We start from the raw sequence: 13,810 nt of genomic DNA on the forward strand, positions 1-13,810 counted from the left end.
TTCTAAAGCAACATGTACCATCAGGGTTTTCTTTCTATTTGAGTTTGACACAGCTGATCTAAAGGATGGCTTCAGAACACTTGGTGGGCCACTGTGGAGAATTTCTGGGAGGATATGGGCAAGAGTTGAGCAGGATAAAAAGTTATAGATGGGTTGTGATCCATAGTGAGCCCATCTCACATCAATAACAGATATATCAAAGAATGAGAAGATTCTTTTTCTTAGTTTCACCACATGACCAGGGAAAAGGTTTTAGTAATAAGCCATGAACTGAGCTTTAATAGAAATGATTTTATTTTCCTTTTTTGATCCATATGCTTATTTTAAAACTTCTTCCTCAAAAATAGACTACATCACTATTTAGTAAAAGTAAATATCACTGGGTTTCAGTTCTCCCACCTTTGGCAGGAAAATAACACTTTTTTTCCCTTCCAATCTCAAAGACCTAGTGGTAGGAAAAGATAGAGGAAAGATAAAGTCTAGAAGAAACTTGTCATTTCTTGGGCAAAGTGATCAATTTCAGGAAGTGATCGCAGTGATCACCAAAGGAAGAGTCCTTGGGGATAATAATCATAATCATATTCATATTCATATGGAATTCTATGGTTTAAACAAAGTTTCCCTCACAACCACCCTGTGAGACAGATAGTCCAAGTATTCATGTCGTGGATGAAAAAACCTGAAGCTCCAAGATGTTAAATGATTCGTCCATAATAATGCAAATATTAAATATCTGAGAGAGGACTCAAACTGAAGTGTTCTAATTCCAAATTTAGCATTCGTTGCACTATCCCAACCTGTCTCTTATCTAACATTATTTTGTTGTTGTTGAATCATTTTGGTCATTCTGATTCTTTGTTACTCCATTTGGGGTTTTCTGGGCAAAGGTGATGCAGTGGTTTGTCATTTCCTTTTCCAGTTCATTTTGCAGTTGAGGAAACTGAGGCAAACAGGGTTAAGTGACTTACCCAGGGTCACACAGCTAGTAAGTATCTGAGGTGTATTTGAACTCAGGTCTTCCTGACTCCAAACCTGGCCTTCCATCCACTGTGCTACCTAGCTACCCTATCTAAAAAATTATAAGGATGACAAAATGGAGGTACAGAGAAATGAAACTGCTCCTAGGGATAGAGCTATGAATATAACTCAGAGTTCTCAGTCCCATTCCAATGACCTTTCCACTATATCACATCTCTAGCATTAGTCTCATACATGTAAGGAGAAAAAGATACATGGCAAAAGAGAAAGAACAGAGACTCTTAACCTGGGATCCATGAAATGTTTATCTTTTTAAAAATATTTTGATAACTGTATTTCAAAAAATTCATAATTATACATGTTATTTTAACATTTTAAACCATTATTATGAGGAGGGCTCCACAGACTTGCCTGGACTGCCAAAGGGCCCATGAGCCAAAAACAATTAAGGACCCCTGGTATAGATGGAGCTGCACAAATCAGTTATCACTGCTGATGATGGGTCACTAGGGTTCTCTTTGAACACTAAGAGTAGCACATCATTGCAAATAAGGCAGATGAGTAAATAATAAGAGATGAGATTTATATTAAGAATAGCATATCACCACAAGTAAACCATATGAGTAAATCATAATAATATAGTATTTAACTAACATTTTGAGGATTTGCAAAACTTGTCATACACTGTACATGATCTCACCTAGTAAGGTTGACACTACAGGTACTGTTAGTCCCATTTTATAGATGAAGAAACTGAGACTGAGAGAGATTAAGTGACTTGATCTTACAAGTAGTATCTGAGGCAGGATACAAACCTATTTTCACTGACTGCCATTCTTTCCTTTCTTTCCATAGGGTCTCTTTGTGGGCAGAAAATCTATTCATACTCAAAGAATGCAAATTTTCTACACATCCAGGGATTAAAAAATGAAATTATTGGCATTTTTCTAAATCTGTTTGCACTGAAGAGAAGTATGAGTTTCAATGGATGACACTTCCCAGAGATGTCCACCTAGCTAAAGACCAAGTCTTGTCCTAGGCAACAGTAGGTTAGTACATAGATCAAGGATGTGAATTTTGCACAAGTATGATGTGTTCTATTTTATCTTCAGCATTCTAAGAAATGTTGGGATGAGTAATTTTCCCATATTTGTGTATGGAATGAGAACTTTTTTGTGATAATCTTATCTAGTAAACCACAGAGTACTTTCTTCACTGATACTTAACAGTGTCCTTCAGAAGAAGGAAACAAAACCTAAACACTATATTAAACTTACCATCATCTTCAAATTCTGCAACACTTCTAAGTAGAATTTGAAAAGAAAGCTGACAATGAGGGATCTCTTGTATTCCACCATTCCACCTGGAGCTGAGGCTGGGAGGAAAACTTCATCTAGAACTGACCTACAAGCTCCACCCAGCATCTCTTCATTCCAGGCTCTATGAGAAATAGATTAAAAAAATAAAAAAAGTAGAATTCAATACACACAAGTCATTAGCCTACAAATTCAGACAGCCTGTGGAGCAAAGCATGGCTCTTGAAATAAACAACTAAAAGTTGTTATAATTATGATTATGTTATGTTATAAGATAAGTCAAGTGTTAGTTTCATTTCCCTGACCTTTATAAGAGGGCACAAACCAAAATTTTAAATGTACTGAAAAGCAATTGTCTAACACTAACCTCTCTTTACTCCCTCTCCTTCTATATACGTACATATACACATATATGTATGTGTGTACATATATATATACATATATATATATATACACATATACAGAGAGAGAAAAAGTGTGTACGTGCATATTTGGCAGGCTATATTTAAATTGCACATGCTTTTTTCAACCTGGTAAATAGTCACTCTCCCAAGACAAAGAATACATATTTTATTGATTTTGCTTTCTTCAAAGCTATTATTGGGAAACAGACTGATAAATGCCTGAGTATATAAGAGCCAAGTTCTTTGTACTCATTTGCAAGACAGCCCTAAGGTATGCACATGTGCACATACATATACACACAAACACACACATACATGAATACATGCTCAAGAATAGTAGAGGGGAGAAATCACTGGATTTAGAATTGGGGAACCTTGGTTAAAATTTTGCCTCTGCTGTTTACAAGCTGTGTAACCCTAGGAAAATTGCTTAACTTCTCTGTACTTTATTTTGTTCATACATCAAATGAGAAAATTAGACTAAATGATCTCTAGTGTGCCTTCCAGCCCTAGAGTTTATGGTAATATCACTACTTGAGGCTCACTTTAGGCTTTACTAAGACAATATCATTCGTAAATAACAATGAAACCTTAATTAAATTCCATACAATTTAGTGTAGATCCCATGTGTATCTTTCCTGGTAATCACAAAAAGAAATTATGGCTTTGATGAAACAAAGACTTGGGTTCAAATACTCCAGCTATATGATCATGGACAAGGCATTTAACCTCTTAGTGTCCTAGGAAACTCTCTGTTGTGCAGCTAAGTTGCAGGTCTGCAACATTTGCTAGAATGTAAGCTCCTTGGGGGGGCAGGAACTGTTTCATTTTGGTTTCTATTATCCACAGAACCTAGTATAGTACCTGGCACATGTTAGGTATTTAATAAATGCTTGTGGATTGATTGGTGGGAGAGTTTCCATATCAGAAGTTCCCTACACTGATGAACTCTTAGGTCTGAACTGAGTAATGAATAAATGTATGAATGAATCATGTGTTACTATACTTAGGTCAGCTTTGCTACTTCACCATTAAGGGATCATGGGTTTTTAACAGCAAGACCACGAAAGTGGCAGCTCTGGCAAATCCTACTAAGTTGGAAGGAATTCAAGTTTGGGCCCACTGATTAACTCTTCCTGTTATCTAAGGACTAGCCTAGTGCGGAGTAAGTCCTTAGCAGGAGCATGTCCCTAGTAGCTCCTGCAATTGTCTAGTAAGGCCTGAAAGGGCTGCAATCAATGTCTATGGGACAGTTACCCACACCAGTAAGACTTTTGAAGCAATAAAGGAGTCTATGTTGCAATATATTAGAAATGTCTCGTCATTACCTTCCTGTGAGTTTCTGGCAAAGTTTCTTAGCACAGACAGTGGTGGAACCAATGCCTCCATAGAAAATAGAGATGTCTTTAATGATGTTTGTGTCTTCTTCAAAAAGGACTCTCATTCCAGAAACAACAAATGCCAGGGCATTTTGCTGACGTGGAGCTTGTCGAAAGGCTGAGACAAATTCCCACTAAGGACAAAAATTAAGCAGAGAAAAACATTAAAATTGCAGGTTATTCAGTAGCTAAGAATATGTGCATACATATGCATTCACACAGGCACACAATTTTGCTGGATGACTAGCCATTAAGCTAGCTATTAAAGTTTAATTTTTAAAAACCATGCTTTGCCTTCAGAAAATCATTCAGGGTTTTGTTGTTGTTGTTTTTTTTTAATCCAAAAGAGGTTAAAAAAAAGATAAAAGGTGTTTATTCACTTTGTAAAAGGGTTCTTCACTTTACAAAAGAGATCCACCACATATCTGCTTTAGATAGCTATCTTCCGCAGAGGATATGAAATATAAATGGTATAATGGAAAGTGAACTCGTAAGACTTGGATTCTAGGTCTGGTTCTGCCAATAATTAGCTGTGTGACCCTAGCCATGTGACACACCTCATCTCCATTCAGCAACATTCCCCATTTCAATATAATAATGATATTTGAATGAATAATTATATTTCTAAAGAATTTTTCAGAAACATGAAAAATAAGATGTATCAATATGACACCTTTCCGTCTCCACTTCCCAGTAAGGAATACCTGAATTTCTTTTCCCCATTTCCCCTCACTGATATATCTCAGACTTCCCTGTGTCCAGAATGAGAGGAAAAGAGGTAGGGAACAAATATTCATTAAGGACCTACTATGTGTCATGCACTGTAGTAACTACATTACAAATTATTTCATTTGATTTTCATAACAACCCTAGGTGGTAAGTGCTATTGTTATCCCCATTTTATAGGTGAGGAAACTGAGGCAGACAGAGGCTAAATGACTTGCCCAGGGTCTCACAGCTAGTCAGTGTCTGAGGATGTATTTACACTCAGGTTTTCCTGCCTCCAAGCCTAGCTCTCTATCACACCACCTCGCTGACCCAGATAGGTTAACGTGGGCATTCTTATGGGAAGAAGAACCACGCTTGTCTAGGTTCTTTACCATTGCCATGGACAAGTCAACTCAAGTCAACAAGCATTTGTTAAGCACCTACTATGTGCCAGGCCTTGTGCTAAATAGTGTATCTACAAAGAAAGGCAAAAAAAAAAACTCTCTGCTCTCAAGAAGCTCATCTTCTAATGGGGACAACCTGCAAACTGTGTGCAAATGAGATATATACAGAACTAATTGGAGCTCATCCCAAAAAGAAGGCCCTAAGACTACTAGGAAAGGCTTCCAGCAGAAGGTCGGGCCTTCTGAGAATTAAAGGAAACCAAGAGGAAAAGACATGGAAGAAGAGAATCCTAAGCCTGGAGGGCAGCCAGCGAAAACACTCAGTAGGGAAATGAAATGTCATGTAAGTCCTACATTATTAAGTCTTGCATTTCTTTTTAGTAGAAAAATTTTCTATGCTTTCATCTAACCCCCCAGGACAGGAAAAAACTATAATCTTCAAATCTTATTTAAAGGAAATAAAAGCAGCAAGAGGTGGAAGCAAGTATAGAAAAGTTTCAAGTTAAAAAAGCAACTTTCTATTTTAAAAAGAGAGAAAAAATGGAGGGAGAGTAAAAAGAAGGAAGAGAAGGGGTATGGTAACAAATAATAGTGTGTAAAACGAGTATAAGGTAACTGGAGTGCCTGAATTTCGCACAAATTCCTTGTAACAAAACATTTTCTGGAATCGAACCTCTTACTGTGAATACAGAAAGCCTACATCTTTTCCCTCCAAATTAGGTCTGATACGTAATTAAGTTGTTTGTGTTAGGCTCTTTGGTAAAACCAAGAAATTCCTTGCCTTCTTTGAATAGGGGATGTTCACTGAGACCAAGATTTCTTCTGGTTTGAGATCGGAACTTTGTGCCCTCATAAGAAATTGGTCATTTAAAGGAATTTGTCGTTTTCCATCTGTTGAAAAAAAAACAGCGATTTTGACAGATTCTACTCTGTCCCTCCCCAAACCCCACCACCTTTTTTTTTTCCTCTGGAGCAGACCTGTGATTTTATTTGCGTAGGGAGCTTTCGGTGAGGAACTCCCTCTATCAATGAAGATGGCACATTCTCTGGAACTTAAAGAGTTGTCTAGGGGCGCTGAGAGGTAAAGTAATTTTTGAAGTATCACACTACCAGCATGTACCAGAGGAGGACTTGCACTCAGGACTTCCTGACTCTGAGGCAGGCTCTCTATCCCTCTTGTTCTGTCCTTCACGTGATCAGATTCTGATAAATGAGGGAACTCATGCAACCATATACCTTAATAATACCTAGTATCGGTATAGTGTTAAGGTCTCAAAGCTTAGGGTATTTTACAAAATATTATCTGATTTTATCCACATAGCAACCCTGGGAGGTTGGTACTACTATTATTTCCATTTTACAGATGAGGGAAAGTGAGGCAGACAGAGGTTAAGTGACTTCCTCAGGATCACAAAGTCAGTAAGAGTCTGGGTCACATTTGAATTCAAGTTTTCCTTATTCCAAATCTAGCACTTTGTCACCTAACTACATCAAAGGAAAAGATTAGTTGGGTTGGAAGGGAGGGGGTGAAGGAGAGAAGTTTTATTCCTAGCTCTAGCTGGTAATTAAATAACCTCTTTTGATTTTTCCCTTCCTTGTCAACATCCAAATAAACACATATATGTTCATTATCTAAGTATATATGAAATTCCTTTTGGTGCGCTGCAGTGGGGCTACTACTCATAGGAGAACCCAATAGCTAAACAATTTTCTAATTCTCCTCCTGAGAATACAGTCTGTTGTCATCATCCTCCATTCTCAACCACTTGGAAGTTTATTAACCAATATACTGCCAACATTTCAACATGCAGGTCAACTAGTCTGTTAATGCTTATGCTTACATGTCTAGCCCCAAGCTAATATTTCATAACCCTCATTAGTGATATCAGTTTCTGTAACTTCTCTCTTTGGAGTTTGTGGAACATTCTTGCATTCAAAAATTTCTATTCTTCACCTAGAAAATTCTGGGGATTAGGCGATATAAGGAAAGGACACTTCACAATCAGCAAGTTTATGAAGGAACTCTACACATATACAGGAGGGCTAGTTTATATTTCTAATTGTAGAATAATGAACTTAGGGTATGCCAAGGGCTTTGGGCAGCTAGGTGGCACAGAAGATAGAACATTAGGCATGAAGTTAGGAAGATCTGAGTTCAAATTCAGCCTCAGACATTTATTAGCTGTGTGACCCTGGGTAAGTCACTTAACCTCTGTCTGCTTCAGTTTCCTCATCTGTAAAATGAGCTAAAGAAGGAAATGGCAAACTACTCCAGTGTCTTTGTCAAAAAGCCCCTCCCTCTGAAAAAGGGGATCAGACACACAAATAAAAGGTTTTGAGGCTTGCTGGAACAAAGTTTTTTTTTTTTTTTAAATATGCTACCAAATGCTGGAGAAGTGAGATGTCTGGCGAGATACCACAAGATTTAATGTGAGACAACTTGAGTGATATAGCTGCTAAGAAAAAGTTAATGTGATCTCAGATTGCCTTAATAAAGTACAGTATCCAGAGCAAGGAAGATGATAGGACCTGCTGCAATCTGTCCTGATCAGACTGGCTCTAGAGCAGAGATATCAAATTCAAAAACTCCAGGTGCTCTCGCACCAGATTAAAAACTAACAGGAAAATGTTTAACAAAATAAATACAAAATAAATGCAGATAATGTTAACTTGTGATGTCCAAAATCAATATGAAGCTGCTATCACTGCTTTAGAGTTCTGTGTTCAGGGGCAGCGAGGTGGTGCAGTGGATACAGCACTGGCCCTGGTGTCAGGAGAATCTGAGTTCAAATTCAGCCTCAGACACTTAACACTTACTAACTGTGCGACCTTGGGCAAGTCACTTAACCCCATTGCCTAGCCAAAAAAAGAAAGAAAAGAAAAGAAAAGAAAATAGAGTTCTGTGTTCAGATATGGGGACCACATTTCAAGAGGAACATTAGAAGGAGGCCACCCAGGATGGTGAGGACACTCAAAAGATGTCATATGAAGAACAGTTAAGTGACTTGGAGATATTTGGCCTAGTAAGGAGAAGCCCTAGTAAAAGAGCATGTGGCCATAGATTTAGAGTTGGAAAGGAGTTAGTTATAGGTTATTTAATCTAAATCCCTTCATTTTACAAATGAAAAAACTAAAATTTAGAGAGTGATTTGCCTAAAAATCATACCAATATTAAGTGTCATAGTCAGGACTTGAACCCAAGTCATCTGATTCTATTTCAACAAATAAATCAACCAAAGAATATCTATAAAAATGTCGACTGTGTTCCAGACACTTTCTACTGGTCTCTGCTGAGATCATAGGTGCTAGTTCTTTGGTTTCACTGATACAAGTAAATTCTGTTGATGAGATTCCCACTCGATGCAGGTTGGCACTTTTCCTGAAACATTTAGTCTTAGAGAGTTACCCAGGGCACTGAGAGATTAAGAGATTTTTCCAGGGTTATAAACTAGTATTTGTCATGGATAGGACTTGAATTCAGGTTGTTCTGGATGGATCTATATCAACTTTGCCATGGTTTCTCCCACTTATATGAAAGTCAACTTCAGGTATTTGAAGGGGCAGCTAGGTGGTATAGTGGATAGAGTGCCAGGCCTTACGTCAGGAAGACTCCTCTTGCTGAGTTCAAATCCAGACTTAGACATTGACTGTGTAACCCTGGGCAAGTCACTTCACCCTGTTTGCCTCAGTTTCGTCATCTGTAAAATGAACTAATAAGGAAATATCAAACCACTCTAGTATCTTTGCCAAGAAAACCCCAGATGGGGTCACAAAGAGTCAGACACGACTGAAAAATGACTCAACAACAATCATGTGTAAGAAGCATTAAAATTATTATATGCAGATCCAGAGAGATGCAATAGGACCAATGAATATGTTATAGACTTTCAGTATAAGGAAGAACTTCCTAACAATTGCTTCCCCAAAAAATAGTTGTTTCGAGTTGTTAAAAAAATAAAATGATCTGGTACAGAGGGGGAGGGAATTCCACATTGGAAGAAATACTCAAGCAATGACTACATAACCACTTGCTGAGGGTCAAAGATTCAGACCACTTTCAAGATAAACTAATGCAGTTTCCTCATTTTTCAGATAAGAAAACTGAGGACAAGTGAGGTAAAATGGCTAATGGCCAGAGAGGAAATAAACAGTAAAGCTAGTACTTGTAACCAGGTCCTTTGACTCCAAATCCATCACTCTCCACTATTCCAGGCAGTCTTATTTCTTGACCTTTTAAAAGGAATAGTAGCAACAACTGAATACTCTCATTCTTGCCAAAGAATTTGGGAGCTCTGCATGTTGTGGACCCTACCTTTACTCATAGGAAAAGCATCTCCTCATCTGATCCAATATTCCATATTTTCAGATACAGACAGTGAAAATTCTTGAGCCAACAAATTCTTGTTATCTCATTATAATGGAACCTAACCAATTATGAGGGGCTCAAGAAAGTCAACAAGGTGGAGAAAATTAGCTATTTCTGAATTATTTGTGGTTAAAACCTCTCAGAAGACAGAGAACCCCTATTAGAACAATTGCTCACTTGAAGCTCCACATGGCTCTTTTTATAGCTTCTATGGCACCTATTTGAGATCAATATATGACACTGTCATATAACTGGTTTGAATGAGAGACCTGGCTCTGAGAACAGTTCTTGGTCACACAGCTAATGCACATCACAGTCCTAGCTTTGAGGCCAACTCTCTATCCACTACCGGGGGTGGGGAACTTGCAGCCTCAATCCCTCATATGACCGTCTGTGAAGTTTGGATTCAGTCAAAGGGTTGCACTTGAGGACCTAGAAGACTCCATGTGGCCTCAAGGCCACAAGTTCACCACCCCTACACTATACCTAAAAGGAAAAAGAAGCTGGACCAATTTAGGGACTGAAATACAGATATACCTATCCAGGGTCTGTGAGATAGAGATTATTTCAGATTTGTTGGCTTAGATCAGAGATCCTTAACCTGGAGTCCATGAATGGGTTTTCCTTTGTTTTTTAAAATATATTCATGACTGTGTTTCAATACAAGTGCTTTTTTCTACAATCCTATACATTTTATTTTATGTATTTAAAAGCATTAAAGGGATCAATAGGCCTCACACTACGGCCAAAGTGGTCTTTGACATGAAAATGTTTATTTTTTTGTGATGATTTAGGTACAGTCCTATTTGAAAGCAGGAGGTGAGACTAGACTAGATAATCACTTGAAGTCCTCTCCTGTTCTATTGGTTTGATTCATCAGGGCTCCACCTCTGACACTTTTTTCTTTCTTCTTTTTTTTTTTGCTAGATAATGGGGTTAAGTGACTTGTCCAGGGTCATACAGATAATAAGTGTTATTTGTCTGATTCTTGATTTGAACTCAGGTCATCCTGAATCCAGGGCTAGTGCTCTATCCATTGCACCACCTAGCTGCCCCTTTCTGACACTTTTCTTGTAACTTACCTTTTGAAGCCAGATTAAGGGTACAGTTACCCACAGCCAGAAGGGGATTCAGATCTGATGTTGAATGTCTACTGATGATGTTGCCCCCTAAAGACTTTGTAAAGAAGACAAAAGTTAGCATCTTTATTCCATTGCTAATACTTAGAAACACAAATGCAAAAAGAATTAACCAAGGTTTGGGGACCTATACTATCTCTTCCTGATCAAACTGAACATGTGTCATGTAGTTCTGATAACAATCACATTACAAGGGTTAGCATGGAAGGGAGAACACCTACGGCCACATTTCTGATCTGTGATCCAGCCAGCGTCCTCAGATGCTTTAAAAGAGCCTGGTAAGTCTGAGTCTTCTCTACTGGAAGATCCAAGACCACATCAGTCAGGATATCTTTCAACTGGGCTAGGCTACATCCAGCACCTATTGTTAGCCCTGAAATCAAGACATTTAAAATCAATAAGATATAAGCAATGTTAGTTACCTAACCTTGTCACAGAATCATACCATAGTTTCAAGCTTCGGATCAGGAAAAAAAAAACTATCATGGTACTTTATTGCTAAGCAACAGATGAGGCACTTCAATGAAAATAGAAAGGAAGAATGAACACTTTGTAGGCTGGCAAATTTATTTAACACTACCTATTAAGCCAACTGACCTGATTGATACTGCTTAGTTATAGTTAAGATTCCCTTAATCATAAGCTGATTATTCAATAATAAAGGATAACTTAGTCTCAAGATTTGTCAATTGCTAAAGAGAAGGTAGCAAGGAGAAAAGTGACTACATTGTTCGTACCCTTTAACCAAGTAATTCTACTACTGGACCTGCACCCCAAGGAAAATGAAGTCAAAAGAACGCTTTGAACAGTTAGCAGCCCTTTTTGTGATAGCAAAAAACAAAACAAAACGAAACAAAAACTGGATATAAAATGAGTGTCCAGTGATTGGAGTACAGTTGAAAAAAGATTATGCTATATGAATACAATTGAAATGTATTGTTCTAAGGAAAATGATAACTACATGAAATTCAGAGAATCACGGGAAAACTAGTATGAACTATTGCACAGTGAAATAAGCCCAACCAGGAGTACTATCTGCACAATGTAAAATGAAAACAACACTAAAAGGCAACCAAACTCCAATTAACTGTAATGACCAATATTAGTTTTAGAAAAAAGCTGATGAAACACTCTTCCCTCCTCATGGTAAAGAGGTAGGGGCTGTTAGTGTAGCAGGTGGTAAATGCTCTCAAAGGTGATCTTTGTATCAGATTGTTTTGTTTAACTGCTTTTCTTTGTTACAAAGATTGGTTTGATGGGGGCGTATTGATATATTGAGAAATGACATGTAAAAAACAAAAAAGAATCAATAGTTGGGTTTTTTTTTTTAAGAAGAGGCAAGACTTAATTGCCAAATTTTCTCTTCGTACTTTAAAATAACCAGGAAGAGTTGTTACTTTTAATTCCCCATTAGGCAGAATAAATCATGTGCCTAATGCATCATAAGCCAATAAGCAGAGAATCTAAGAACTCACCATTGTCTAAATAATTTACAACATTCAGTTCTGCAATTCCATCAGGAGATATGATAACTGGGTGAAAAATCCCTTTGAACTTCATATCAGGTCCTAAAGGGGTAAAAAAAATCAGAATAAGACTTTAAGGAACCAAAGCAGTTGTCTTTCGAATCTTGAAATCATGGTAACAGTTGATGAATGACAAAAACATCAGGAGTTCTATTGCTTCTTTTGAAAGCATTCGGTGCATGAAGGATTATTCAAAACCTTTTGACCATGTCCACATGGAACAAGCTCCCTGGTTTCTACATACCCACAGTGGTGTTTCCCATGACAATTGGTGCATCTGGATACTTGGCTTTCACTTCCAGAAGGCCTCCTAGTGTTACAGGAGAAATCCAGGTTATTCGCTCCCCATAGAAAACCCTTGTTCTTTTAGGTTGTTTCTCAGCCCTGTTCTGGTGGAAAATCAATAAAACATCAAGATTATCTTGTGATTTACACATCTTGTCTCCTCTACATTTTTGTTCTATTCTTGGACTGTTCACCATCTTTAAAGTAGTAATGAAAGTGATTTGTAATAATTACAATAGTTTGACTCTCTCAGGGAATATGAACATAAAATTTTAACAAAAAGCATTAGGCCAAAAAGCATAATGAGATTTTTTTTCTGCTTCAAGGGAATATTTCCACATAGAGCCTAATAGCAGCATTTTTAATGAGTGTACTTCTTGAAAAATAAAAAAGTTTCCCATATTATGACTCTAGTCTTTCACCCTACTCTCCTTTCCTCCCCAAGCACACTGAACCAGAATGTTGACTAGATATTATTCATCTTCAAGAAGGAGCCTAGAAAATTACCCATTGCTTTGACACTTGGTACCTTATCATGAATTCTTACAGCATAAGTACAGCTGTGTCTGGCTCACCATTAGTTCAGGGGGGAATATAAATTCCTGAGTTGGATCCAATGGTAGAAACTCCTCTTCTTGAAAGAGTTTTTCACATGTCTTGAAAGAGAAAATCCCAGTGGTTACATTTAGTACTCTACTTTGACTATGAGTAAAGAGTTATAAAATAGACCCCAGCAGCTCAAAACTGATGCCAAGACTCTTCCCCTGTCGGGCCACCTTCTCTCCATCTCTGGATGGGAGTATCTAGGAGCAGCTAGAAGCACCAGTGACAAAACAAATAGCATGGGCTGACTGATGGAAAACTGCTCTGTATTTTGTAACCTTTCTCATCTCTCTCTTTTTACTTTGTGTCTCTCTCCCCTAATCTTCTTAATTTTGCTTTGCTATACAATAATTTGCACATAGTAACTTACATAAGTATTTGCAGGATTGAATTAAATTACTTCTGGTCCTCTCCTCTCTTTTGACTTTTCCCTTTTCCTAACCACCTGTCTACTATCCTCTTCCCCATTCCATTCCCTCTGCATGAAGAAAGAAATGATAACAACCACAAAAAGAAAATGAAAAGCTAAATAGGAAAGAGAAAAGCTAGTTATGGAACCTTTCAAGAGTCACTTCGCTAGCTTGTTTTCTTTTAACTATAAACTCTAGGAGCAAAAGGATGGCTTTGCACTATGCATGGTGCTGAGTTTATGTAATAAATTTCAAAGAATTATAATGAATGTTAACAGCAATATTTGTCATT

The 13,810-nt window shown here is 37.6% G+C and overlaps 1 protein-coding gene across 4 annotated transcripts in view; it reads right to left on the reverse strand.

Moving 5' to 3' along the window:
- LOC114029995 (aldehyde oxidase 1-like) overlaps window positions 1-13,810 on the reverse strand; it is a 49,168-nt gene that overhangs the window by 14,652 nt on the left and 20,706 nt on the right. For all 4 annotated transcript variants that reach the window (XM_027844667.1, XM_027844653.1, XM_027844660.1 and 1 more), the window contains 8 exons: window positions 13,081-13,161; window positions 12,465-12,609; window positions 12,170-12,262; window positions 10,916-11,067; window positions 10,638-10,731; window positions 5,971-6,080; window positions 4,027-4,211; window positions 2,256-2,418 (listed from right to left, as the gene is read on the reverse strand). In XM_027844667.1, coding sequence (XP_027700468.1) covers window positions 2,256-2,418; window positions 4,027-4,211; window positions 5,971-6,080; window positions 10,638-10,731; window positions 10,916-11,067; window positions 12,170-12,262; window positions 12,465-12,609; window positions 13,081-13,161 — 1,023 coding nt within the window. The remainder of the gene's footprint in view (window positions 1-2,255; window positions 2,419-4,026; window positions 4,212-5,970; window positions 6,081-10,637; window positions 10,732-10,915; window positions 11,068-12,169; window positions 12,263-12,464; window positions 12,610-13,080; window positions 13,162-13,810) is intronic.

The sequence above is a fragment of the Vombatus ursinus genome, unplaced genomic scaffold (genome assembly GCF_900497805.2).
Source record: "Vombatus ursinus unplaced genomic scaffold, bare-nosed wombat genome assembly UNPS02005226.1, whole genome shotgun sequence".
NCBI classification, from domain to species: Eukaryota; Metazoa; Chordata; class Mammalia; order Diprotodontia; family Vombatidae; genus Vombatus; species Vombatus ursinus.